Source organism: Plutella xylostella, chromosome 30, assembly GCF_932276165.1.
Source record: "Plutella xylostella chromosome 30, ilPluXylo3.1, whole genome shotgun sequence".
NCBI classification, from domain to species: Eukaryota; Metazoa; Arthropoda; class Insecta; order Lepidoptera; family Plutellidae; genus Plutella; species Plutella xylostella.
The window spans coordinates 2834225-2859462 of record NC_064010.1 but is presented as its reverse complement, the minus strand read 5'-3'; the positions used below and the strand labels follow the sequence as shown (position 1 = coordinate 2859462).

The 25238-nt window shown below is 40.0% G+C and overlaps 1 protein-coding gene across 2 annotated transcripts in view; it reads right to left on the bottom strand.

The window, feature by feature from the left end:
• Nucleotides 1-3677: 3677 nt before the first annotated feature.
• LOC105395559 (putative fatty acyl-CoA reductase CG8306) overlaps nucleotides 3678-25238 on the bottom strand; it is a 36304-nt gene continuing 14743 nt past the window's right edge. The window contains exons 2-12 of one of the 2 annotated variants that reach the window (XM_048631996.1): nucleotides 16459-16686; nucleotides 15228-15479; nucleotides 9594-9739; nucleotides 8835-8944; nucleotides 8296-8379; nucleotides 7829-7937; nucleotides 7241-7357; nucleotides 6621-6740; nucleotides 5845-6004; nucleotides 5087-5184; nucleotides 3678-4659 (exon numbers count right to left, since the gene is read on the bottom strand). In XM_048631996.1, coding sequence (XP_048487953.1) covers nucleotides 4521-4659; nucleotides 5087-5184; nucleotides 5845-6004; nucleotides 6621-6740; nucleotides 7241-7357; nucleotides 7829-7937; nucleotides 8296-8379; nucleotides 8835-8944; nucleotides 9594-9739; nucleotides 15228-15479; nucleotides 16459-16656 — 1533 coding nt within the window. In that variant the 5' untranslated portion in view covers nucleotides 16657-16686 and the 3' untranslated portion in view covers nucleotides 3678-4520. Of the gene's footprint in view, nucleotides 4660-5086; nucleotides 5185-5844; nucleotides 6005-6620; nucleotides 6741-7240; nucleotides 7358-7828; nucleotides 7938-8295; nucleotides 8380-8834; nucleotides 8945-9593; nucleotides 9740-15227; nucleotides 15480-16458; nucleotides 16750-25238 lie in introns of both variants that reach the window. The other variant, XM_048631995.1, reaches the window with a different exon arrangement.

Genomic DNA, 25238 nt, shown 5'->3' with positions numbered 1-25238 from the left:
GCTGTTCACACTCCTCATCAGCTGGGGTGATCTGTGAAACCGATGGAGGCTCCTCAACCTCCCAAAACTTTTGTAAAGCATCCGAAAGTGATAAAGCAAAAACATCACCTGCTGGCTCCGAAGTTACGTCAAACGAATGATCAATAAGTCCCAATAAAATGTAACCAAATACCGAATTATACGCCGTTAAACCGTTTGTACCTAAAGTAATTTTATCACCACCGACTAGTGAACCGTAAACATCCGAACCGAGTAATAACTCAACTGGTTTGGACTTATGAAACTCTGGATCAGCTAAGAACAGTCCTTCACATAAATTTAATACCGATTCATTTAAATTAAATGTTGGCTGATTACCGACAAGATTCCGTAAACAAGTAACCGGAGTGGAAATAACCGGAAACCGCTTTCCCGAAGGTGAAAATGAAACACAAGACCGACCGAAAATATTACCGAGTTCTAATCCTCCTACCCCTCTCACCAGCTCATCCGTAGGTTCTAACATTAATCCTAACTTCCTAGCTAAATTTAAGGTTATAAGAGAGCCTTGGGATCCTGCATCTAATAAAGCCCGAATTTCAACAAAATCATCCAAGTTATCACCATGCACTCTTACAATAGCCGTAGGAAGTAAAATAGTTTTATGTTGAACAGGTGATTGCAATGGGTAGGTAGGAGCCGTATCCTATTGTCGATCATTATAAGATCGCTGCGGCGCCTCACGCTCGCACCGCTGATCCCTTCGACCATCACCGTCACGCTGAGGGTGATGAGAACAACCGTTGCCGCCCACTTGAGCCACACGACGCGGGCTCCACTGGTCGCTCCTCCGACGCTCCGGGGACGCGGCGCGAGCCGGTGACATCCGAGGTGAACGGGTTCGATTCCCGCCGCCGCCGCGACGATAAAACTCCGCGCTCCCGCCCGCACGCGGCGGCGAGCGTCCGATGTACCATTATTCACACGAGGCTGTGCAGTGCCTACCCGATTGAAACACAGCAATGGATGGTGCTTCTGGCTACCACATCCATCGCATTGCGGCACCTGGCGGCAGTCACGGTAGTGATGACTAGCCAAACAGAAATAACATAGCCGCTTCCGAGTAACAAATTCCTTCCGAGCTACGGGTGTAAGTTCCCTGAACCGTGAACATCTATTCAACACCGAGTGCGACGACTCACCACAGTAAGCGCAGCACGGGACTTGCGCTGCCGCAACCGCATAATTTTGGTGGCGCCGTGGAGGGCGCTGGTCCTCGCGATTATTATGAGAAACAAATTCTCTCTTGGTACTCTCCAATAACCGACATTCTGTTTCTAAAAATTCTACCAACTCCGAGAATGTTGGTATAACATCTGTTTCCGTACCGTATTTTTGTTCGAACCGAGTTTTAATTGATGGCGGCAATTTAGTACTAGCAATATACAGTAGCAAAAAGGACCATTCAGCTACAGGGAATCCCAAACGTTCCAGCGAGTTTGTTGCCATAATTAATGGATTTAAAAATTGCGATCGCAATCCGATTAAATTTGACGAAATAATTGGCAAGTTCATAATTTGACCGACATGAACGTCCGCTAGATGGCGGGAATTTTGGTATCTCCGCATCAAAAGGTCACGAGCTGTTTTATAACCAGCATCCGATATTTTAATATGTTGAATTAGCCCGCGAGCCTCACCAGAAATGCATGACATTAAATAAGCTAGTTTCTGTGAGGGTGACAAATCCGTACGATTATCTACCAAGCTGTCAAATAAATTATTAAATCCGACCCATTGATCCAAATCACCCGTAAAAATAGGTAACTGCAGGGTAGGTAATCTCGACACCAAAGCCTCTGAGTCGAACCTGTGTCCGTCTGACCGCGGCTCCGACTCGTCCGTGGAACCGCTCGTGCTCCGGCGTTGTTTTAATTTTTCATACATTAATTTGTCAAAAGCTTCTAATGCCCTCACATACTCCTTGTGAGGTGTGCCGCTTCTAAAATTTGATTTTCCGAATTATTTTCCGGGTCCGCGAGTTCAATTATTCGTTGATATGAAGCTTCTAAACTCGTAAATTCCGTATTAACCGTTAACAGTCGAACAGAGTCACGGTTGACATGTTCAGGTCGATCCAGCAAGTCAGCACTGTCAATAAGCCATTGAAGTTTTACTTTAAATACCGAAAACGATGCTCTCAAAGCCATATTACAATCTTAAACAATAAGCAACGCAACAATACCGAACTCGATGGTCGGTTATGAATATCACCTCACTTTATAACGTCAATATTTACTAACTCCTGAAATTTATTCAAATAAAACTTTATCCCGTATTATAAATATAATATTTACTATGAAATTAACCAGTTATCTTTAATCAAAAAGCTATAGTTACTAAGAAATCGAAGTTACAAAGTGACTAAACCAACCGCCATTTAAATTCACAATAATATTAACAACTACACTTCAATATTACAGCCGTAAATTATTCAACATAAAGTAACTAGGTACTTTCTCAGGTCGAATCACCAAATCACCGACCAAATCTCACCACAGCAATACTGCACGATTAGTTAATAAATAGGTAAGTATGTTTAACTTAAAAGATAAATGATTCAACGCCCATAGCGAGCTGAGACAATATGGTAATTACTAACGTGAGACGTAATTGTACCTACCGAATATCTGAGTTACAATAATAATCAAATTATAGCCGTAAAGTTAAGTAGTTAGCTACCGTAGCTACCGTAGTACCTACCGTACGAAAACCAACACAAATATAAGTATTGACCGAACCGAAATAAATATACCTATACTTAGTACAATAGAAACTGTATTCCGAAAGTAAAATTATTACGTAAACAATATGCAATGAAGCTAACCGAATTGATAACGCCGCCCTGAGCTAACCTCAAAAACTTACGTAACACGAAAACCTAATAATATAGCCGTACCACGCTCTGCTACCAAAATGTTGGATAAATATATTTAATAAAATAAATATTATATAGGTTTTTGCTCACGTGATGGTTCAAGGTCCAAAGCTCGGCGTGGAGGGCCCTCCCGATGCTTGAGTAATCCGTTCTAATCTTGAGGTTCTCACACACAAAATCACATGTCCACTTATAATCGTATACACAAATATAATGCCTAATAGCAGCTGGTAATATTTAACCGAAAATACAAATATTGCGAATATCGAGACCGCGCCGAAAAATAAGCAGATAACCCGACGAGAGGCTGCCAACGACTGAGTAGGCTGTCAAAAATAAAAGAACCTACCCACATACAAATATAAGAACCTACCCACATACAATTATTAAAGTGTTCGTCGGTACCGAACATAGCGTGTCGGTGATTGACACTAAAGCTGACTGAATAAGATTTGTCACCGTGTTGAAGGGATTAGCCAGCCAGATAAGATGTCAGTCTCGACTGGCAGGGTTCGCCGGACGTCCAATAGGGTACAGGTTTTTCATTACCGATCGAGCAGTGAAACCTACCGGAGCTAGTTCAGCAACTTACCGCTAGGTGGTGTGACTCCCGCGCCATACAAATTCAGTTTTATTCGCCGCTTCTCCAACGGTTTAAAATCTCCCACTCCTCAAGCAGTTAAGGTGTTCTGTCGGTTACCCAGTGTATTCATAATTCGACATCAACAGACATAGAAAGTGGAAAGTAAAACAAAATAAGAACAATAATAATTTACTTTATTATCATCAATAAAAATGTCAGTACAGTACAAAATAAGCTTACCAGGCCATATAACCATCACAAAGTATTACTTAACTAATACCTACAAATAGGTAACCACCTACCCCCTTATTATATAGAGAAGACTCAAAATAGTTCTGGTTTAATCCAGACCAGCTTTAGACTTCTATAGAACTATTTTTAGTCTACGTCTATAATTAAAGGGGAAAAGTTGAGATTTTACATACACATTCATTTTTACTTATCAAATAACTTCTTAGAGCAAAATTTGGACGGATTAGTCTATAACTTTTTTAGTTTTATTCTGAATGAGAAGGACATAATTATTTAGACGTCTGTACTTTTACTATTTTATCTGGCAATGGTATTAGGAATCGTAAGTTACTTAATAAACTATAAATATGTAGGTACATAAAAAGGAATGATGTAAAATTACTATAAAATAAGATTCATTTTTGTTCTTACTTATGGTGATATAAAAGTGCTTATATGAACTTCAGGGAAACAAGGATAAAAAATATAATTACTTATACAAATTCTATTTTCTTTTCCTAACAAGTGGTAGGTCATAACAAGTGATTTTAATTCATCAAAAGATACTGCAAGTATTTAAAGACTTAGACCATATTGACTGCATTGCATAGTGAGTTATAGAATAAATATTAAATATTTCAGCCAATAGTGACTTTTGTGACACGAATTCCCAAAAGTCGTTCAACAAAATACCACTATTTGTATGTCTTTTCGTTAACACTCTGTATATCGCCACTACAAACAGCTATACAGGGTGTACATCTACAAGCAGTTATACAGGGTGTACATCTACAGGCAGCTATACAGGATGTAGATGAGCGGTGCGGCCCAAGCGCTCTGGGTCATGGTGAGGCCGGTGAGGGAGGCGGAGAGGAACCAGAGCAGCCAGATGACGCCGATCTGCCACGCCACGTGGGCTACTAGCAGGCTGGAAGGGGAAATAAGAGGTTAGGGTTTTCTGTTGTCTTCCAAATATTCGTAATAATTATTATTTCATGATTATTGTGAACAATAAACCAGCAATAGCTCAGTGCTACGAACTCACTAGGGAAATCCAGCAACCGCTACACGGGTTTGTTATTGACGTCGATAAACTCTTTTAATGCGCGTACTATCAAACAGCGCCGTATTAATGGCGAATCGCGATATAGGGACGTTTAACCACGTCGATAACGAAGTAGTGGCAGCTGGTTGTTATATATGTGTAGCATCTTCAATTTGTCGGCTGAAAAGCGAAATCTCTCCAGTCTTAGAGGGGGCGCATGTCCTGCAGTAGATTATTACAGGAAGTGCTTCGCAGGCACAAAAGTGTATTTATAAAGTTTTTAAATGAGTTATATTATAATTCTACTCACATGGTGTCCTTCCCTCTGGCAGCCTCCAGCGTCTTCTCCTTCTCGTTGTTGAGGTAGCGCCGCACGCCCAGATGCAGGTTCACGAAAAATGGCTCCCACTGCGGGTTGAGGGAAATACACAGATTAGGTAGGTATACAGGAGAGAGAAAACTAGGTAGCGTCCGACAACGACAAATTTGCAACGGGCAAAAGAAGGCGAGATCTTTAGCGTCGAGTATGTGGGCGAGACACAATAGAATTTTAATTGTGCCTCGCCTTGTTTCACGGGTCTCAACCAGTTAAACTTGTAGCCCTAAATGAATGAAGAATACTAAGACGTAATTACCACGTAATTTATTTAAAAAATTGTGTATAAAATTTCAATAATTCATTGTCACCCAGGCGACATACTCAAGAAAAGGCACATTAGGAGTTTCCGAAGCCGACGAGCGTGTATGAGGAAACTTATGAATATAGAAGAAGCGAAAGAAGTATGTCAGGATCGTGGCACGTGGAGGTCCATAGTCTCTGCCGACCCCTCTGGGAGACAGGCGTGAGCATAATTATGTATGTATGTATCTGTATGTATCCAATGTTACCCTAATAAACCTTTTTGGCACTAATGTACTGTAGTACAGGGTCGTAAAGACAGCTGGGGCAGCAAGTGTAGGTGGTCATTGTACAATCAGTAGATTTTAATACTCGAATGCCCACGGGTAATTAAAGAAAAGTTAGCAAGTAAATGTATTATTAAATAATTAATTGTGTTATGCACTCACTTGCAATTTAGAGATGTCGATATAGAACAGTCCACTATCTGTTTCATTCATCTTGGCAGCCAGCTCCCTAGTGTGGGGGTTGTGGAACCTCCACTCGCTGAAGATGAACTTTTCCAGGCGGTTCAGAGAGTTCCACACGTTCTTGTGGAGGCGGACGAGGCTGGAACAAATAATTATAATAAATTATAAATGGAATATGAGGTAGAAAAAGGAAGGCCGTAAGCGGGGTTTACACTAGAAATAAGAATAGCAGAAATCGACTTGACTGAAAGTTAACATTATATCGTCGTTGCAAATATAAAAAAAATCATATAGGTATAATCTTTTTTTTATTATTAAATGACAAAAACTACCTATCTGAATAAAAAATGATTGCACAGTGATTAGGGTCCTTTGTAGATGGAGTATTAATAAAATATTTAATATTGATCATAAGAAAATCTAGAATCCCTTTTATGAAACTAGCTGAAACGGTTAATTATTATTATTATTAAATTCTTTATTGCACATAAATTAATTTTGTACATAGGCGAACTTAATGCTAAAAGCATTCTCTTCCAGTTAACCTTGGGCGTTGTGGAGAAAGTGATAGGTAGTGCGAAAGACAATGAGGACAGTTTAATTAATAATATATGAAGGTAAATTTGAGCACTGGTATATTAGGCCGTATACAGAAAGCATAGACATCTATGCAGAAAGGAAGCTGCAAACTTATACGCGCTTACTTTTTAAGTTTCCAGCTTAATTTCTGTATATGGCCTTAGGAGGATACTCACATGGCGCGCCCCCCAGTGACCCTCAGCATCATATCCAGCAGCACCGCCGGCAAGAAGTGCACAAAGACGGCCGACAGCTTGAACAGCCAGAGCGAGTTCACGAACTTGAGGTGCGGGTACCTGCAATGTAGGGGGTTGAGTGTGGTGTTTGTGGTTATGGATTTGGAGCATTTGACACTGATATACGAATTCATATAGCTTTTGTTTAAAATTCCTCAAGTGTTAGTCAGTGGTTCGCCGAAGAACGAAGACGAAGAAGATTGTGTGTTAGCCAGCTTGTTACGAGTACATAACAATATCTTACTACAGTATAACCCTCAAATTCATAGACGGTATTGTGAATTTACAACACGTTTAACTTTGAACGAGTTTCGACTAAAAAAGTACGTCAGTCAAAGAGTTTAAAACCGTATACTTATTTAAAATATCTTCAAAATTTACGTTGAGCAATTATTTTAAAGTGTCAAAAATGACTAAGAAGGGTGCCTTGCACCAAAATTTTTATCTAAATAAAATCTTTGCCCTCTTGCTATGATGTTATACTGTTAAAGCAAGACAGGGATAGATTTAATTGCATCTCGCCCGGTGCATGTCACCCTAAGAATATAAATAGCACTCACCAGACGGCGCTCTTGAGCGGGTACTTGTGCAGGAAGCCGTTGACCTGCGTCTCGATGGACGCCCACGTGAACGGCTTCTGAGTGGAGGTTGAGCAGTGGTACACTGTCAGACCGCCCCTGGGGAAGAAAAATACGGTTTATAAATAATTATGTTCATAATTCAATACAGGGTGTTGCAAAAAGGGTATACTAAGCCGAAATCTACGTGTGCAGCATGGTATATCAAAGCCCGAATTTGTCATTCTTTTTGATATATCATGTAGGTTTCGGCTTAGTATAAGTACCCTATTTGCAACACCCTGTATAGGGGCATAGAAAAAAGATTAATAAATTAAACCTTTATTAAGGTGGTGTTAGAAAAAGAGTTTTCTAAGTAGCAAGGGATATTTTGAACATTAACCAAGAACATGGTTGGTTTTTATATTGAAATGCATCTTGATTGTGCATCATGAAAGAGCTATATTGCTAAATCGTATCGCATAAGTGGGGATACGAGTACTAAGTGGTTGGTAGTGCTGGATGACAAAGGCCTAGGACACCCTACTTTTAACATAACCTACTTGGATAGGATATAAGTGGGGTACTTACTTGGTAGTAGCGGCGTTCCAGCCAGCCACCAACAGTTGGTTGACCACCACGTCAACAGGGATGTAGTCGGCGATGTTGTCCGGAGCTAGAGGCAGTCGACGGACTACGCCTGGAAATAATAGTTATTTATGTTTAATATAGGATGGTATTTTGTCAAATAAATATGTATATGGGAACATAACACACACGGCTATGTGATCGAAAATTAGACAGAGCCTGTAATACTGGTGTCGGCAAAAGATACATAATACATTCCAGATAAACAACCTGAAGACACAAGACAAACACAAGTATTCATCACGTGAATATTTGGCTTCTTGAAACTTTGGAAGCAGGTTTATTACCGACTGAGCTATGCTATGGTAGTTACGGCACAAACTAACATACTGACACATCGGCACAACCAGAAACCTTTCAGCGTCGGTCGATCATTGATAAATTTTCATCCTGCAGATTCATAGGCTTACCTTTAGCCGCTCCCATAAGGAATCCTTGAGGCCCTACTTTGGAGCAGGTCCAACCGGCCACTGGCTCCTTCCAAGACGCTACGACTGAAAACATAAAATAATATTTCATAAGTTTTAACATGATTATGCTTACGCTAGCAGGTATAAAAATTCAAAGTATTTTTTCATGGTCGTTCTGATAATTCTGTTAGTTTGTCTACAGATGTTACTAAAATTGTACCACTTTTCATGAAATCCTAAGTAAGCCGAAGGGGGTGATTCTGGTGTCATTCTGAACAACCTTTGTTCTACAATTTTTTTATACCTATAACTTTTGCCATATATCCTGTATAGCAGACGCCTTTTGCCATCAAACTGGTCAACATACGTGAATCGGACTGTAATAAACTAACAACACTCTTACTACACTTATGTGATTCTACATGTGTATCCTAAGTGCATTGTACTTAAATCCAAAACGGCGATATGGTTCGCCACCTATCACGTGAGTACAAATACTACCCCTTCGGGGATTACAGTCGTGATATGTATGTACTCACTCATGGTAGGCCTCACAATAGTGCAGGGGAAGTCATTGGCCACCTTCGCCACCTCGTGTTCAGCGAGGTGCTTCGTGAACGTGTAGGTGTTGGGGTGCGTCTTCAGGAGCCTGCAATGAGACAAGGGAATATACCATAAAATTTGTTACTTACTTTATTTCCAAATAAAAATATTCAATTATTACACCTTAGTAAGACATGGACAAATATACTTATGTATACGGTGTCCGTTAAAGTATGGAACAAGTGAAAGGGGTAACATAAATATATGGTCTACATAAATATAGTATCCTAACTAATCCTAACTAATATTATAAATGCGAAAGTAACTGTGTCTGTCTCTTACTCTTTTACGCCAAAACTTCTGAGCGGATTTGAATGAAATTTGGTATACATACGGTCTAGACCCTGGGAAAGAACATAGGTTACTTTTTATCCCGGAATTCCCACGGGAAAACTTTTTATGGCGAAGCGAAGCGCGCGGGAACAGCTAGTAGCACTATAAGTAATTATATTGTGCTTTGGGAGAGGCTTACATCCAGCAGTGGTCTTCTATAGGCTGATGATGATGAGGGCTATACATGGTGTTGCAAATGTACTTAATAAGCCGAAAGGGGTAAACTAGGCATTTTACAGGTAACATAATCTTTACTCGCAATTTTTTTTAAATCATGGAACAAATGTTTTTCAGACTGATTACACTTTTGGCTTAGAAGTTATGTACTTCTTCAACATCCTAAGATCCTACAGTGCACTCACTTGGGCTCGACCTCCTGCAACGCCTCATCGGTCAGCGTCTCCACCAGTGAGACCACCTTGTCTGCGTCCTCGGGAGCCTCGTACACCTGCTCGTGGGCTTCTGTCAGGTATGAGTTCACATAGGCTGAGGAGACGTGGACTAGCACCTGTGGGGGGTTAGGGGTTATGTATTAAGTTACAGAAATACACTCACCATCACCTCTTAAGATAACAAGATATGCAGACAAAGTATCTTCTTCTTCCTGGCCTTTTCTTATGCAGACAAATTATATGTTGGTTATTCTATCCATGCACCAATTAGGTACAGGTGTGCAACAGCATGTATCTTGACTATCTTGAGCAATAATTGTTTAGGGACAAATCACTATTGCTACATAGGTAACATAAAGCAAAGACATAATGTAGGTTGGCAACAGAATTAAGGGCCCGTACAGGGTGACGTGCCCCGCCAAATTTGGGTTTTCAATGCTCTTCACACAGCACACGCAGTGACACGCACACATGTAAGTTTGCACAGTGGGTCATAAACTTTTACTCGCCAACTTTATTGACAATTATTTTCAAGTAGTGATTTGAGGGTAAGTATAATTTTTAATTACACTGGTAAGCACCAGGAAAGAGTAGAAATTAATAGGGGTGCCACTTTTCTCCATACTCGGAACCCGATTAGCTTTCTAAACAAATGTAGTATTTACTTACTTGTAGAAAGGTAACTACAGGTATTAAAGTGTAGATACTAAGGGTATACTAAGCCGAAAGGGGATGACTCAACTCAAGGGGTCATTCTGAACAACTTTTGTTCTACGAGTTTTGCAAATTCGCGAAAAAAAATATTCGTTTTCCATGGTAAAAAGTCACGTGTCATCAAAGTTTCTATGAAAAAGGTTTTTTTTTGTTCATTTTTAAAAGCCGTAGAACAAAAGTTCAGAATGACCCCCTGTCTCACTTGTTTTTACCCGACTGCCGAAGAAGGAGGGTAATATTTTTCGATTGTATGTTTGTATGTTTGTAAGTATATTTTTTGGTAGCAGAATAATATTTTTTCTTATTTTTAGGGTTTCGTACCTCAAAAGGAAAAAAAGCAACCGTTATAAGATCTCTTTGTTGTCCGTCTGTCTGACTGACTGTCTGTCACCGCCCTTTTTCTCAGAAACGGGTAAAGATATCAAGCTGATATTTCGCATAGATATGGGGAGTACCTCAAAAATATATTGGGGTACTCCCTCTCCCATACAAGTAAATTGGGGCTGATATTTTTTCCGGTTATTTTGATGGTGTAGGTAGGGTATCGTTGAATTGGTCTTTTAATTATTATTAAATACTTTATTGCACAATAATAAAATTATGTACATAGGCGAACTTAATGCTAACAGCATTCTCTTCCAGCTAACCTTGGGTGTTGTGGAGAAAGTTATAGGTAGTGCGAAAGACTGAGAGGAAAGATAATTTTGTAAAAATACCTACAAACACTAGAATACACTTACTTGTATATAATACATGTATAATAAATATATACCTATAAGTTACATACATATACAATACATAAACCTAATACATACTATACTTAACTAAAATAATATTTTATATATATATAATAATATCATCGTCACACTTACATACTACTTACAACAAAACATGTGTATTATATCAGTTAAGCTGATTGTTCTGTTTCTGGAGGTAGTGCAGACGAACCTTAGACTTAAAAGTTTCAATGGACTGCGATTGCCTTATATGCAATGGTAACTGGTTCCACAAGCGAACCGCTGACACGGTGAAAGAATCCGAATACCCTGCCGCATTATGCTCTGGGGTTCGAAAGATCAAATTTCTACTTGACCGTTGAGGACGGTCAGTAGAGTCGAAGAATGAGAAGCGTTCTGTTAAGTAATAAGGGGCATTAGGATCATACACTATACCATAGACTAGGGAAACAATATGAGCATTCCTTCGATGACGGATATTGAGCCACTTGAGTTGATTCCGAAATGTGGAGACGTGATCATACTTAGGCAGGCCAAAAATATAGCGAATGCATAAGTTGAGTAGACGGTCGAGTTTATCAAGTAGCTCTTCGGTGAGATCAGGGTAGCACACATCTGCGTAGTCAATAATAGGGAGCAACAAGGAGTTGACTAGCGTAACTTTGGTCGAGTACGGCAAGAAATTCTGCAGTCGTTTTAGTCCATGCATCGAAGCATAGATCTTGCGACTAACTTCTGAAACGTGCAATTCCCATGACAGGTTATTCTGAATGTGAAGACCCAGGTTTTTAACATTGTTACAGTAACTCAAGGAAACTCCATCAAATGTTACTGGTGGTAGTGGGCCGTTTCGCAATCTAGCCAAGTGATACCTGCTGCCAACAAACATAACTTGGGTTTTAGTGGGATTAACTAGGAGACCGTAAGCTGCTGTCCATGTTTTGACAGCCTCGAGATCAGCAGTCATCCTGTCAATAGCCTCTAAAACTTCACCGGGACCACAGGAAACGTAAAGCTGAAGATCGTCAGCGTACAGGTGGTAGGAGGTGAACTTAAGGACAGTGACAAGGGTATTGATAAATACTGAAAAAAGGATAGGGGAAAGGACACCACCTTGGGGCACGCCGGCTGTGACATCACACCAGTCTGATTCAATATCATCGGCCCGGATGCGTTGTCGGCGACCACTCAGATAAGAAGAAAACCACTCGGCTACAGAGCCAGATATATTAAGAGAACGGAGTATGGACAGGAGGATATCATGATCCACACAGTTGAAAGCGTTGCTGAAATCAAGAAGTGTTAGGAGAGTTAATTGGCTATCGTCCACAGCCTTGCGAAGGTCATCAGTAATTTTAATATAATAGGTATAAAAAAAGGTTAAAATATAATTATTTTGCTTTTACCCTTAAATTTGGGGACCACACCATAGACAAATCCTAATTAAAAAATGATTTCAATAGATGGCGTGTTTTTATGTTGGGTAACTCAGAATAAGAAGTGATGATATCTCAGAATAATAATGGTTAATGGTGCTATTCCGCTGAGCACAGAAACCGGTGGGACACAAGTGAAAAGTGGCGGTTCCCCTCATCTCGCATAATCTGTATTGACCAAAACTCATTTCGCATAACTCGTATGGTCTAAACTTTTTTGGCCGAACCATCACTTTGCCAAGAATTATGTGGCATAAGGCTCGTTTCGTCTAAAACTCTTTAGGCACAATCTTTAAACACCTAAGTTTCGTTTGCTCAAATGTATAGTGTGTGTTCGTCTATACCTATGTATAATCTTGTTTCTCCTAATGTTATCTTAATAAATAATATTTTAAGTATGTAGTAAATGTACAAATTGTGGTATTTTTTCTCATACATCCCGAAAATCACGATATTGAATGATTAAAAAATCGAAAGTTAACGAGCAATACAACATACATTTATAATACACATACAATAATTATTACAAACCCCATGAGATCGAAACCTAAAGATAGGTGCGACGACGAGCAAAGCGAGGAGGAGCGGGTTAGGTGCACATGTTCATCAAAACCAAAGCGCAGCGAAGCGGAGCGGAGCGTTTTCCAAACAGCGGAAACAATACAAGGCACCAGTTTGCGCTAGAGAGACGCTCCGTCAAAGTTAAAGCCAAACAAATATTATTACTTTGTATAAACCTATTATTAGGCTATTCAAGATTTGGCCATACCATTATTAGGCTAAACAAGATAATGCGAAATAACTTTTTACTAATCGAGATTTATGCCATACGATTTTCGGCGAAACGAGACTTTGACCAAACGTTACTATGCAATACGAGATTAGGCAAATAAATCTTGGGCCAAAAAAGGTAGAACCGAAAAGTGGTCATGAAAATGCACTAGGGTAGACCCTGCTCCTAGAACAGGGCATGAGTTTGTGATTTGTGTGCGAGGATGGAAACTTTGAATATTTTCTTGATTTTTTTATTATTGATGCAATAACATTTTTTTTTTCTGAGTTACCAACCGAAGTCACCCCGTGACAGGGTGACTAGATAGGTACTTCTGCAAATTACGCCATCTATCGTTGGTTTTTTTAGTAACTACTGTCTACTCGTATAGAAGAAATTCCGTCATTATCAATTTTACGTTACAAATGAATTTAGTAAACCCAGTAAACCTAACTAATCCAGAGGAAACCTAAAATATCTTTTTGTCTCTCTGAAAAACATACTGTAACAAGACTGCTAACCGTTTTCCCGCGAAAAACAAATCGCGCGCCGAAAACGGTTAGCGTCCCACGCCACCGCGCCGTTTTACTGCGCAGCTTTACTGCGCAGACCGCGTCCCGCGTCCTCCCCTTCACCCGCGCGCACCCCGCGCTCGCGCCACCGGCCAGCGAAGCCCGCGCAGTCAGTCGGCGCCAACCCGTTTCCCGGCTACACGCTCGCTCGCGCTCCTTACGGACATTATTAGTTTTACAACAAGATTACCTCACTTGCATTATTACGTGTCTGTAGAACCTTGGCAATATAGTTTACATTGTGTTTTACCCTGAGATTGTGTTATTCCCTACTCCCACGATAGGACTTTCTCATAATACTTAATAGCCCAAACTCGATGCTTTTAGCTATTAACATCTTTGAAATAAAATTCAGTCACCACCTTGTTACTGCCCTCATCAGATCCTCACGAGACCATTCCTCAACCAGTACCATGAGACTGTGTTTTTGATGAATCCTAACCTAATGTTCCTACGTATTGTCATCACTTAGATCCATTCGCTATATTCCTGCTCCTCATCGGACCTTTACGAGACTGTAATGTCACGCGAGAACATTGCCCACTATCTAATTTAATGTATTGAATATAGTGTAAGAATTATGCTTCTTCAATTTCAAATCAAATTATGTTGGTGTCATAAAAGTTGAAAAAGTGCAATGACAACCAATGTGCAGTGATTTTGTATCTGTACACGAAAAGATCGCGAGCTGTCAGTGCTGCCTAAACCGACGTGACCCTTCTTTGGAGGCCAGCGGCCGACTGAGTCAAACGTCGCTTGTGTTTATGATTTTATAACACAGAAAGCCGCCATAGATATTTGTATGAAGATTTGAGGGAAAAAAAATGCCCAAGTTTGTTATTAATTTACACAAAATAGGTGTGTGTTTATTTAAAAACAAGGTATTTATCGCCTAGTCCAAGCATTTATCTTTATAATTTGATAAGAATCATATGAAAATTCTTGATAATTACGACACAGTTGTTACAATACGGGAGTGTGATTTACTGGTTTTCTGAAATTAATTTACAGCTATCCATAAGTATTTACTTAAATTCGAATGATTCAGCACCTAGCTAGACTCTTCGGCTACCTGTGTGATTTTTTTCAAGGCTGTAGAGCATCATTTACTATATAATTCTATGACAATGCCAACCCTCGATTCCCTATTGCTGACCCTTAAACTGAAACTGAGTTATTATGAAACACAATAATACTAGACATTTAAACATTCTAGACATTCATACAATAACCATAGGCAGAGATGGTGGTACAAATATTTTAAGTGATAAGTTTATCTACATTGTATGAAACCTAAATGGGATACATAGTACAAAGCACATACAAAGGTTCCAATCAAATAAGTCATGTGTGAAAATAGGACTGAAACTCACTTTTAAATTCTTAATCTGCTTGCACAATTCCACAATCCGTCTCGTGCCCAACAGGTTGATCTTGACCGTTGGCCGAAGGTTCTCCTGAAAGTCGAGTGTGGCAGCGGAGTGGATGACCACATTCACATTGTCCACGAGTGTCTGTCGGTCGGCCGCGCTGAGCCCGAGGTTGTCCTCACCCACATCTCCGGCTACCGGGACTAGCTTGTTGAATATGTCTGTTGAGTTTGTTTCTAGAAGTTTTTCGAAGACCTGGAAAGAGATGGTTCAATCAATTAGTGAAATACTCAATATGTATACCTTTTAATATTATCAACTTTAAAGTTTGTAGGTATTGTTGGATGTTCCTTCCTACAAGAAAACGGGTAGACTATTTTTCATGAAATTTTGCATGTAAGCTGTAACCCTGGATAGGGTACTTTTTATACCTCTTTTACTGTTTATTATTGATAATCATAGAATCTGAAAATGGTCACATAGCATATTTATTTGTTTTGTCTAGCCTAGGTATATTGATACATAACATACCTACAATATTCTATTCTATGTAGGTAAACCTATAACCAATGCAAGTATACATAACATTATGTTATTTGACAAACATGTACTAAGGACATTATGGTTATTGGTTCTTGTCAGCATAAATTAATGTTAGTGGTGATCAGAACATAGCTCTACTACGTGTACAGGAAAACTATATACATATATACACCCAGCTAACATAGGTAGGTGCAGGGTCACTTTATTTAGTTACTTACTTCATAAAAGGGTTAAAATAAATTATACTTATCAGGGGTCAAGGTTATAGGAGCAATTAATTACTATGCATAACGGCCATCCAAACCTCTTCATCCACGATGGGATATTCATTTTAACACCAATTACGTACTTATACACATTTCATAGAGTTAGTCATGAGATTGTTAGAAAACCTACAATAAAAAAATATAGTAGTTCTATCTTAGGTTTAGATAGATAGTACTCTCTATTTGTACACCAAGAAATAATTAACAATTTTACATAGACACTTAATTAGGGTACAAAAGGCGGTCTTATCGGCGGACAACCTTTGGATGGACTAGATGGTTTAGGTATCGAAATGGTAGCCTAGGTGCCTAATTTACGCGAATTTTATTTGTAGTTTGCAAACAATCTCAGTACTAACTTCCTGCAAACTTTTAAAGAGTTTAGGTTATGTTTTGCAAATTAGAATTATTATTACTACACTTACGGGATTTTTGGGGAATTCCTCGAGCCTCTGCGAGATCTCCTTGCCCTTCTTGGGCCGCATCAGCAGGTACACCTTGCCGACATCGGGGATTGCCCGGAGGATCTTCTCGATCAGGCATATTCCCACAAAGCCAGTCCCGCCGGTTATAAATATGTTTTTACCGGAGTAAAACGCGCGCACTTGCGATTCTTCCGGCATTCTCAGGTTTTCCAGTCAAACTAGTGTGAACTGCAATGGAAATTATAAACGGGAATCGTGAATTACATGAAAAATTTGGTGCCGCCAAAATACCATAGAGAAAAAATAAATATTTCTGAATAGAGTACCATCTCGAGGACTTTTTTGTCATACTCTATACGTCATACTGAGCGCCAGCGCCATCTCTTTTTAATACACATCCTCATTGTACATACACATATACAGGGTGTTGCAATTTGCATATACAGGGTGTTGCAATTTGCAAATTTGCTGTATAGATATTGTATTGCGTAGGTTGGCATATTTCATTCGTTAGCTTAAAGATTGAAGTTAATAAAAGCAACTATCTGGTGTGTCACTTGTGAAATAAGGCAGTTTTGCCTTAGCATAGTTACATTCACACAACAGTTAGATTTATTAGCTTAATTAATGTAAAAACTAACAACAATAATACTTTAGATGCATGCAACAATAAATAAAAAATCAAATTATTATATAATATAAAATTTATTTAAATATTTAAAAAAAATTGATTTAAATAAATATTTACATAAAATATTAAAAAGTTTTATAATTTCTTATTTTAATTTTGTATCTATTCTTTGTGGGGATGTTAGCAAGTACCAGCACCTGGCTCTCTCGAGTGGAACTTTTGTGCATATCTCCAAGGTCTAAACTACCTTCCTAAGCTTGGAACATTTACCACCACGGCCACGCTAGCCCACTGCGGGTTGGTGGTAGAGTTGGCAATAACTGCTGGTTAACGGTGATTTTAACAGTAAAGTTAATTGTTACATTTTGACTTTCGTTGCTTTTCGCGCATTACCTACGTTACGTTATGAATAGAGTTCACGACCCACTCGTCCCTGTATTTTTCGATGACGAGTCTCGTCTCGTGTTTCCGTATCGATCACCTGTTTTCAAAGCAGTGTCGTCTGGCACCGGTTTTATAATATTGCAATTCCCGTCTTTATCTATATAGAGATAAAGTTTATATTGATAGAATGCGTTACAACGGTCTCCCGTGACTTGTTTTGTTTCATGCAATTTCCATTTTTATTAATACACAAGATAAAGTTTATATAATTTGTTATCACAATATTTCAGTGAAATTCTAGCAGTGCATTCGTCATACCTACCCTCCAAAATTTTTTCCAACAACTTTTTCCGAAAATTTAACGATTTCTTCCCTATTATGAACAGTTTAACCTAGATTACTTGTTACCTAATGCCAGCTAATAGCAATGACTTGCCGGGCATGGAAAACCAGGTGCCCGTGCAAGATAAACCCACTGGTTCGCCAAACAACAACAAAGGATCTCCAAAGAAACTTGTACAACAAGTATTCCACCCAGGCCTTTTCATGAGCAATAAAAAGAATGATAACCCTCCTACTGCTACATCCAGTGTTCCATGGCAGAGAATACCTGAGCAGCGGAAAAGAATTATCTCACCAACATCTCAGACCCCCACTGCAAAAATTCTCAAACAAACAAACAAACGTCAGCCAAACCCAGTAAACAACATGTTCGAAGCAGCGCGATCGAACAGATCAGCACATTGCAATAACGCAATAACGAAATTACCTAGTTTGTATAAAATAAGTTCAGTGCACTTTATGCATGAAATTGTCTTTCTAGGTCAGTACACGTTTTACCACCGTCGAACTCACACCATTGTACTCATACTTATATCCTCCTTTTAACCCCTTTTTTGTAACCAGTTTTAACTTGTGTAACAGTGACAATATATCTACTTAAGAACCATAATTAAGTATATCATTAAATCTACCCCTTTTAACCATCACCAAAGAAAGTAGCTACGCGACGGGTGCTAATTTTCTTCATGGTCCTTCGAGCCAGGGCTTCGGATCAGTGACGGGACCAGTTCAGTGCATTCGAGGCATAACCAGTGATAAATTTCGTACCTGTTGGATTGCAGTGTTTGGGATTTATTGTACCAGAAAACCAGGTCAGATCAAACCATTTATTTAACTCTATTTATAGCTATCCTTTTACACCAAAACCATGGAGGATTACTTCTTAAACCAAACCGAGATTTATGAAGCGTTGAAAAAACTGCTCAGCAACATCAAAAAAGATGGAGCTGAAAGAAAAACCATCGATTATTGTAACCGCAAGTCTACTATGCTTGAAACTTACTGGCGTGATTATGTAGAAAACCATAGAAAGATGTGCAAGTTTAATACTTTTGACCATGTGTATTTTACCAAAAAGTGTTTTGAAACCGCAGAGGAAGTTTACATGACCATTAAACAATTACTTGATGATATTATAGTAAAATTGTCTCAATCGGGTAAGCCAGCGTACCAGCGTCAGTCCGATGCCTATCAGCGTCCCGCGGCGGCACCAGAGCCGCACGGAGCAGCGACCCTCGGCCCCTCGGCCGCACCAGCGCCGGGGCCCTCCCCCGCACCAGTGTCGACACCACTAATGGGAAGCGCCTCTTACCACACCAATATCAATCGTTCATCTAAATTGGACGAGATGATAAAGAAACAAAGCATACATTTTAAGGCATTCATGCGAACGGTGAGTACCATCGATCTGGACCATATGCAGAACAGATGGGAGTTCGAAGATGCCCTGAAAACCCTTCAAACCCGTTGGGCAACCATTGACCATTACCACTGGGAAATAGAAGCGGAAGATGGAGGTAATGATGTGTGTTACCAGAATGAGTTTACCAGATATGAGAGCACTTTCAACGATCTCAAGAAAACAATAAACACAAAAATGTGGTCTGCGTCACATCGTGACAAGTCTACGCCGCAAATGGACATACCAGTCTTCAACGGCAACTACCACCATTGGACTTCGTTCAAAGATCTGTTTGATGAAGCCATCCACAGGAACCCATCCCTGTCCCAGGCCCAGAAGATGCAGTTCTTGAAAAATAAAGTAACGGGAGAAGCCGAGCGTCTGATACACCACCTACCAATAAGTTCAGACAATTACGAGGTCTGCTGGGAGATCTTGAACCATCGTTTTAACAACAAGCGCCTCATCTTTACGTCCCACATTAATACATTGCTAGGTATTCACAATATGCAGCAACAATCAGCAGGTTCCATCAAAAAGTTACATGACGTTTGTAAAGAAACTCTGTACGCCATAAAAAATCTTGGAGTGGATGTAACATCATGGGATCCCATATTAGTTCACCTTCTGGCACAAAAATTGGATGGTGACTCATTTGCTGAATACTTGGAATCTGTGAAAAACCCACGGGAACTACCAGTACTTCAAGAATTCTTAGAGTATCTTGAAACCAAGTTTACGACGCTTGAAGCATCTCGCCGTAAACAAGACCCACCAAACCAAAAAATAGCAAACCAAAACCAGCCAGATACCTACCAAAAAAGATACTCCAATAATAATAACCAGAATAATTATAATTCAACATACAATAAAACATATAATTCGAAACCAAATATGAAGTCAATGCCCGTAACTAGAGCAATAAACTGCGTTGTATGCAATTCTGCACACGGCCTTTGGTCGTGTAATGCATTCTTGCAAATGAATAATGAACAGAAATTAGATGTGCTAAATAAACACAATTTATGCAATAACTGTTTCGTAAACCACTTTAATAAACCATGTCAATCTACCAAAACGTGTCGCAAATGCTCGGGGGCCCACAATACCCTGATGCATGAACCAATAACAGCAACTAGACCAACTTCATCAATGAAACCAGCTTATAAACCATCAACCAGAGATAACAAAAACTCATCAATTAATGTGTCATGGAATGATATGTCGGAGATATTACTAGCCACGGCTATGATTGACTTGACAGGAAAGGACGGAATTAAACACAGAATGAGAGCCCTAGTAGACCAAGGCTCTCAAGTTTCACTGATAAGTGAGAAGGCTGCACAGACGTTAGGATTGAAGAGAAGCCAATGTAAAGGAAAGATATTTGGCGTAGGAGAGAAGGAAAATAACTGCAAAGGAATGTTAAACGTAGTTATTCAATCCATTCATAGCAGCTATACAACCAGCGTTAACGTTATTATTATGAATAACTTAATAAAAAGCCTACCAACATCAACCTTTTCAAAACCATCGTGGCCTCACATACAGGACATCAAGTTGGCCGACCCTAGTTTCTTCGTGAGCCAACCAGTAGACCTACTTCTTGGAGCGGATGTCTACTCTAAGATCATGCTGGGTAGTATACTACGAGGAGAAAATGAAGATCAACCTATCGCTCAGCAGACGAAACTAGGCTGGTTACTTTGCGGCTCGCTGCAAACCTTCCAGTGTAATGTAGTCTTACATGAGATAGACGATTTGAAAAGGTTCTGGGAAATCGAAGACATCGCCAATTCCGAGATCGAGATGTCTTCTGAAGATCACGAGTGCATGGAATATTTCCGTACAACCACCAAAAGACGTGAAGACGGAAGGTTTGAAGTACGCATTCCATTCAAGTCTGAGTTAAAAGAAAAATTAGGTGACACCAAACCAGCAGCGACGGCCCAATTTAGAAATTTGGAAGGGAAATTGGCCAAAAATGTACCACTCAAGATTGAATACCAAAAATGCATAAAAGAATATCTAGATCTAAACCATATGATTCCTGCAAAGATGACGAAGACCCATGAGAGTTATTTACCTCATCATGCGGTGATAAGAGCAGAGTCAACCACTTCCAAGGTCAGGGTTGTATTTAATGCATCGCAGAAGTCATCATCCGGACTTAGCCTGAATGACGTCATGCATAAAGGACCAAACTTGCAACAAGACCTGCAACATCTGATTATGAAGTGGAGGCAGTACCAATATGCCTACACGGCCGATATTGAAAAAATGTATCGGCAGATAATGATACATTCTGAAGACCAATCTTACCAAAAAATATTGTGGAGAGATTCAGATAACCAACCATTGCGTATTTATCAACTAACGACCTTGACCTTCGGTTTCAAGGTCGCGCCCTACATCGCCATGCAGTGTCTCAAAAGGCTCGCTGAGGAGGAGAAAGAACAATATCCCGACGCGGCAAGAGCACTAGACCAGGACTTCTACATGGACGATTATTGTGGAGGAAGCCATACCATTCCTAAAGCAAACCAATTAAGACGTGATTTAGTAGAATTGTTAGCCAAAAGTGGATTTAACCTACGAAAATGGACTGCCAATGATCCTAGAATTCTGGAAAATTCACAGACCACCACCAACCAAGAAGAAGAAACATTTGAATTTAAAGTACAGTCGGACTCTACCAAAACCTTGGGCCTCGGCTGGAAACCAACCATTGACAAATTCTATTTTAAATCGACCATAGAAATGACAACAAAACCACCAACCAAACGATCGTTGCTATCGGATATATCCAAACTGTTTGACCCACTCGGCTGGTTGACTCCGATAAGCATCAACATGAAAATATTATTTCAAACCGTATGGTTGTCTGCCCTAGATTGGAGTGACACCCTACCAGAAGACATCGCTACCAAATGGACCTCCCTAAGGCAAGACATACAGCTGATAAACACCATAGAAGTTAACAGATGGCTGGGTACTACCAAGAATAACCAAAAAGTTGAGCTACACGGCTTTTCCGACGCCTCCAATAAAGCATACTCTGCAGTGATTTATTGCAAGGTCACCACGGATAACCAGACAACCATTACCCTAGCAGCCGCGAAAGCTCGGTTAGCACCATTAAATAAAACCTGCTCAACCCCGAGGCTAGAATTGATGGGAGCTAAACTTTTGTCCGAACTTATGGAAAAAGTTCAAAGTTCATTGACAAACTACGCCCTTGAAAAATACTGTTGGGTTGATTCGACTGCCGTCTTAGGATGGATACAGGGAGAACCAGGACGGTGGAAACCATTCGTTTCTAACAGAGTTAAGGCCATTACAGAAGCTATACCTTCGAGTTGCTGGCGCTATGTGAACACCAGTGAGAACCCAGCGGACTGTGCAAGTCGTGGATTAACCAACCAACAGCTTCAAGTACATGGGTTATGGTGGCAAGGACCGTCATGGTTGCCATCATATAAAAAGGAAAATACCAGCGAAACCATTATTTACGATACCACATTAGAACAGAAACCAATTCCACTAAAACAAGTCAACACAGTGACGTGCCAAAACCAATCAGACGATACCATTAACACCATTATAAATAGATTACTAGAAAGGTACTCGGACATAAACAAACTTACGCGTATTTTTGCATGGATACTGAGAATACCTAGTAAAACGAAGGGAGTTCACCAACCTTACCTTACGTTGCAAGAACTGCGGCGCGCAAATTTGCTGATCGTCAAATACGTGCAACAAGCGGAATTTGCAAACGACATAAATTATTTATTAAAACACAAAACTGTGCATTGCAAAAGCAAATTACTCAGCCTAAATCCATTTATAGATTCAAATGGAATATTGCGAGTAGGTGGGAGACTTAAAAATGCTCAAATTAACCAGGAAACGAAAACACCAATCATTTTACCATCAAACCATCGACTCACCACTCTGCTGATAGAAGAACCTCACGCTTTGACATTCCATGGAGGAGCACGGATCACGCTTGCTAATCTCCGCCAAAGATACTGGATTATAAAAGGATATTCAACCACCAAAAAATTAATAAGAAAGTGTGTCACATGTAAAAGACACGATCCCATCAAGCAGCACCAGCTGATGGGGGATTTACCAGCGTGTCGCGTCAATCCAGAAAGTGCATTCTACCACTGCGGGGTAGACTACACAGGTTTCGTGGAAGTAAAGGCCAACAAAGGACGCGGCATCAAAACCACGAAGGGGTATATCGCACTGTTTGTGTGCATGGTGACCAAAGCTGTGCACATTGAATTAGTGTCGGACCTCAGCAGCTCGGCCTTCATCGCATGTCTTCAAAGGATGTCGGCTCGCCGGTCAGCGCCCCGACATATATATTCAGACAACGGAACCAACTTCCAAGGAGCAAACCGAGCACTGCAAGAGCAGCATCACCAACTAGAGCAAGTATTCAACGACAGTTTCTACAAGGAGATCACAGAAATGGGCATTGAGTGGCACTTCATAGTGCCATCCTGGCCCAACGCAGGAGGATTATGGGAGAGAGCAGTAAGGAGCCTAAAACACCATTTAAAGAGAGTAATAGGGAGTCAAAAGTTGACCTTTGAGGAGTACGCCACTCTATTGGCCAAGATAGAAGCCTGCTTGAACTCTCGACCACTGTGCGCTATTTCTGAGAATATAGAAGACCTTGACTGTCTGACACCAGCTCATTTCCTAACAGGACGACCAGGACTGACCGTGATCGAAACTGAAGAAGATGCCCGGACCAGGTGGCATCTCACATCTAAGTTGTTTCAAGATCTATGGAAGAAATGGAAATCTGAATACTTGACACAGTTATCGGCCAGAAATAAATGGATGACTACACAGAAAAATATCGAAGTTGGAGACTTAGTAGTCATACACGACGACAACCTACCACCAGGAAAATGGGCTATGGGACGGGTACTGGAGACACACGCGGGTGATGACGGTCTGATTAGAGTGGTCACACTTAAAACCAAAAATGGCCACTTAAAACGTCCTATAGTCAAACTTTCCATCTTACCAGTATACGATACAAATGAGCCAAACAGAATTCACCAAGAAACCATCAACCAACCAACCATCAACCCACCAACCAAACCAGACAAACCAGAGAAAAGGAGAGCCAGTCCAAAAAAGCCAAAGCTAGCATATTTTACATCGGCTATATTATTTATTATGATGTTGCTAATCAGCCCACTGAGTGCAGAACACAACATTAAAAAACTGCCAACTAACCAGACACTCTATTTTGATCCAATAGCTCAACTGCAACTGGTCAGAGACAAATGGACAATGATTGTTTATTTCGACTTAGAACCATATTGGGACGGAATAAATACGTATCAAAAAATAAATCAATATTTAAAAAAGTTATGCACCACCATTGAAATGCAATCCCATTGTGATATGATAATATCGCAACTACGTCACGATTATCAGGAACTAGAGTACTACAATGAACTTTTGCTCAGTCAGCATTTCAACGTGAGCGCCAGACAGCGTCGGCGCCGGCGGGGCCTCGTCAACGGTGTCGGGTATCTGGCTAATGAACTCTTCGGCGTATTGGACTCCCGTTTCGCTGATAAATATGTCGATGACATTGAAACTACCAGACTGAATGAAAAACATCTGTTAAGTTTGTGGAAGAACCAAACGTCAGTGATTGAATCTGAATTTAATTTAATGAAAAGAATGCAAGCCACCATAGATAAGCAGCATAAAACCATTAATAAACGATTAAATATGTTAGAAGAAAGCATGAACAACTCCCAAAAACAAATTCAAGACCTGTACGCTATCGATGATTTTACTTTGTCTGCTATGGCGGGCAATAGTTTAATTCAAAGTTTAAAACGGCTTCAAGAAACCCTTTTAGACACAATCACAGATATTTACCATGGTCAAATAAGTATACATCTATTATCACCAGCGCAACTTCGCAAAGAATTACAAACAATAAATAGCCAGATGGTAAATGATATAAAACTA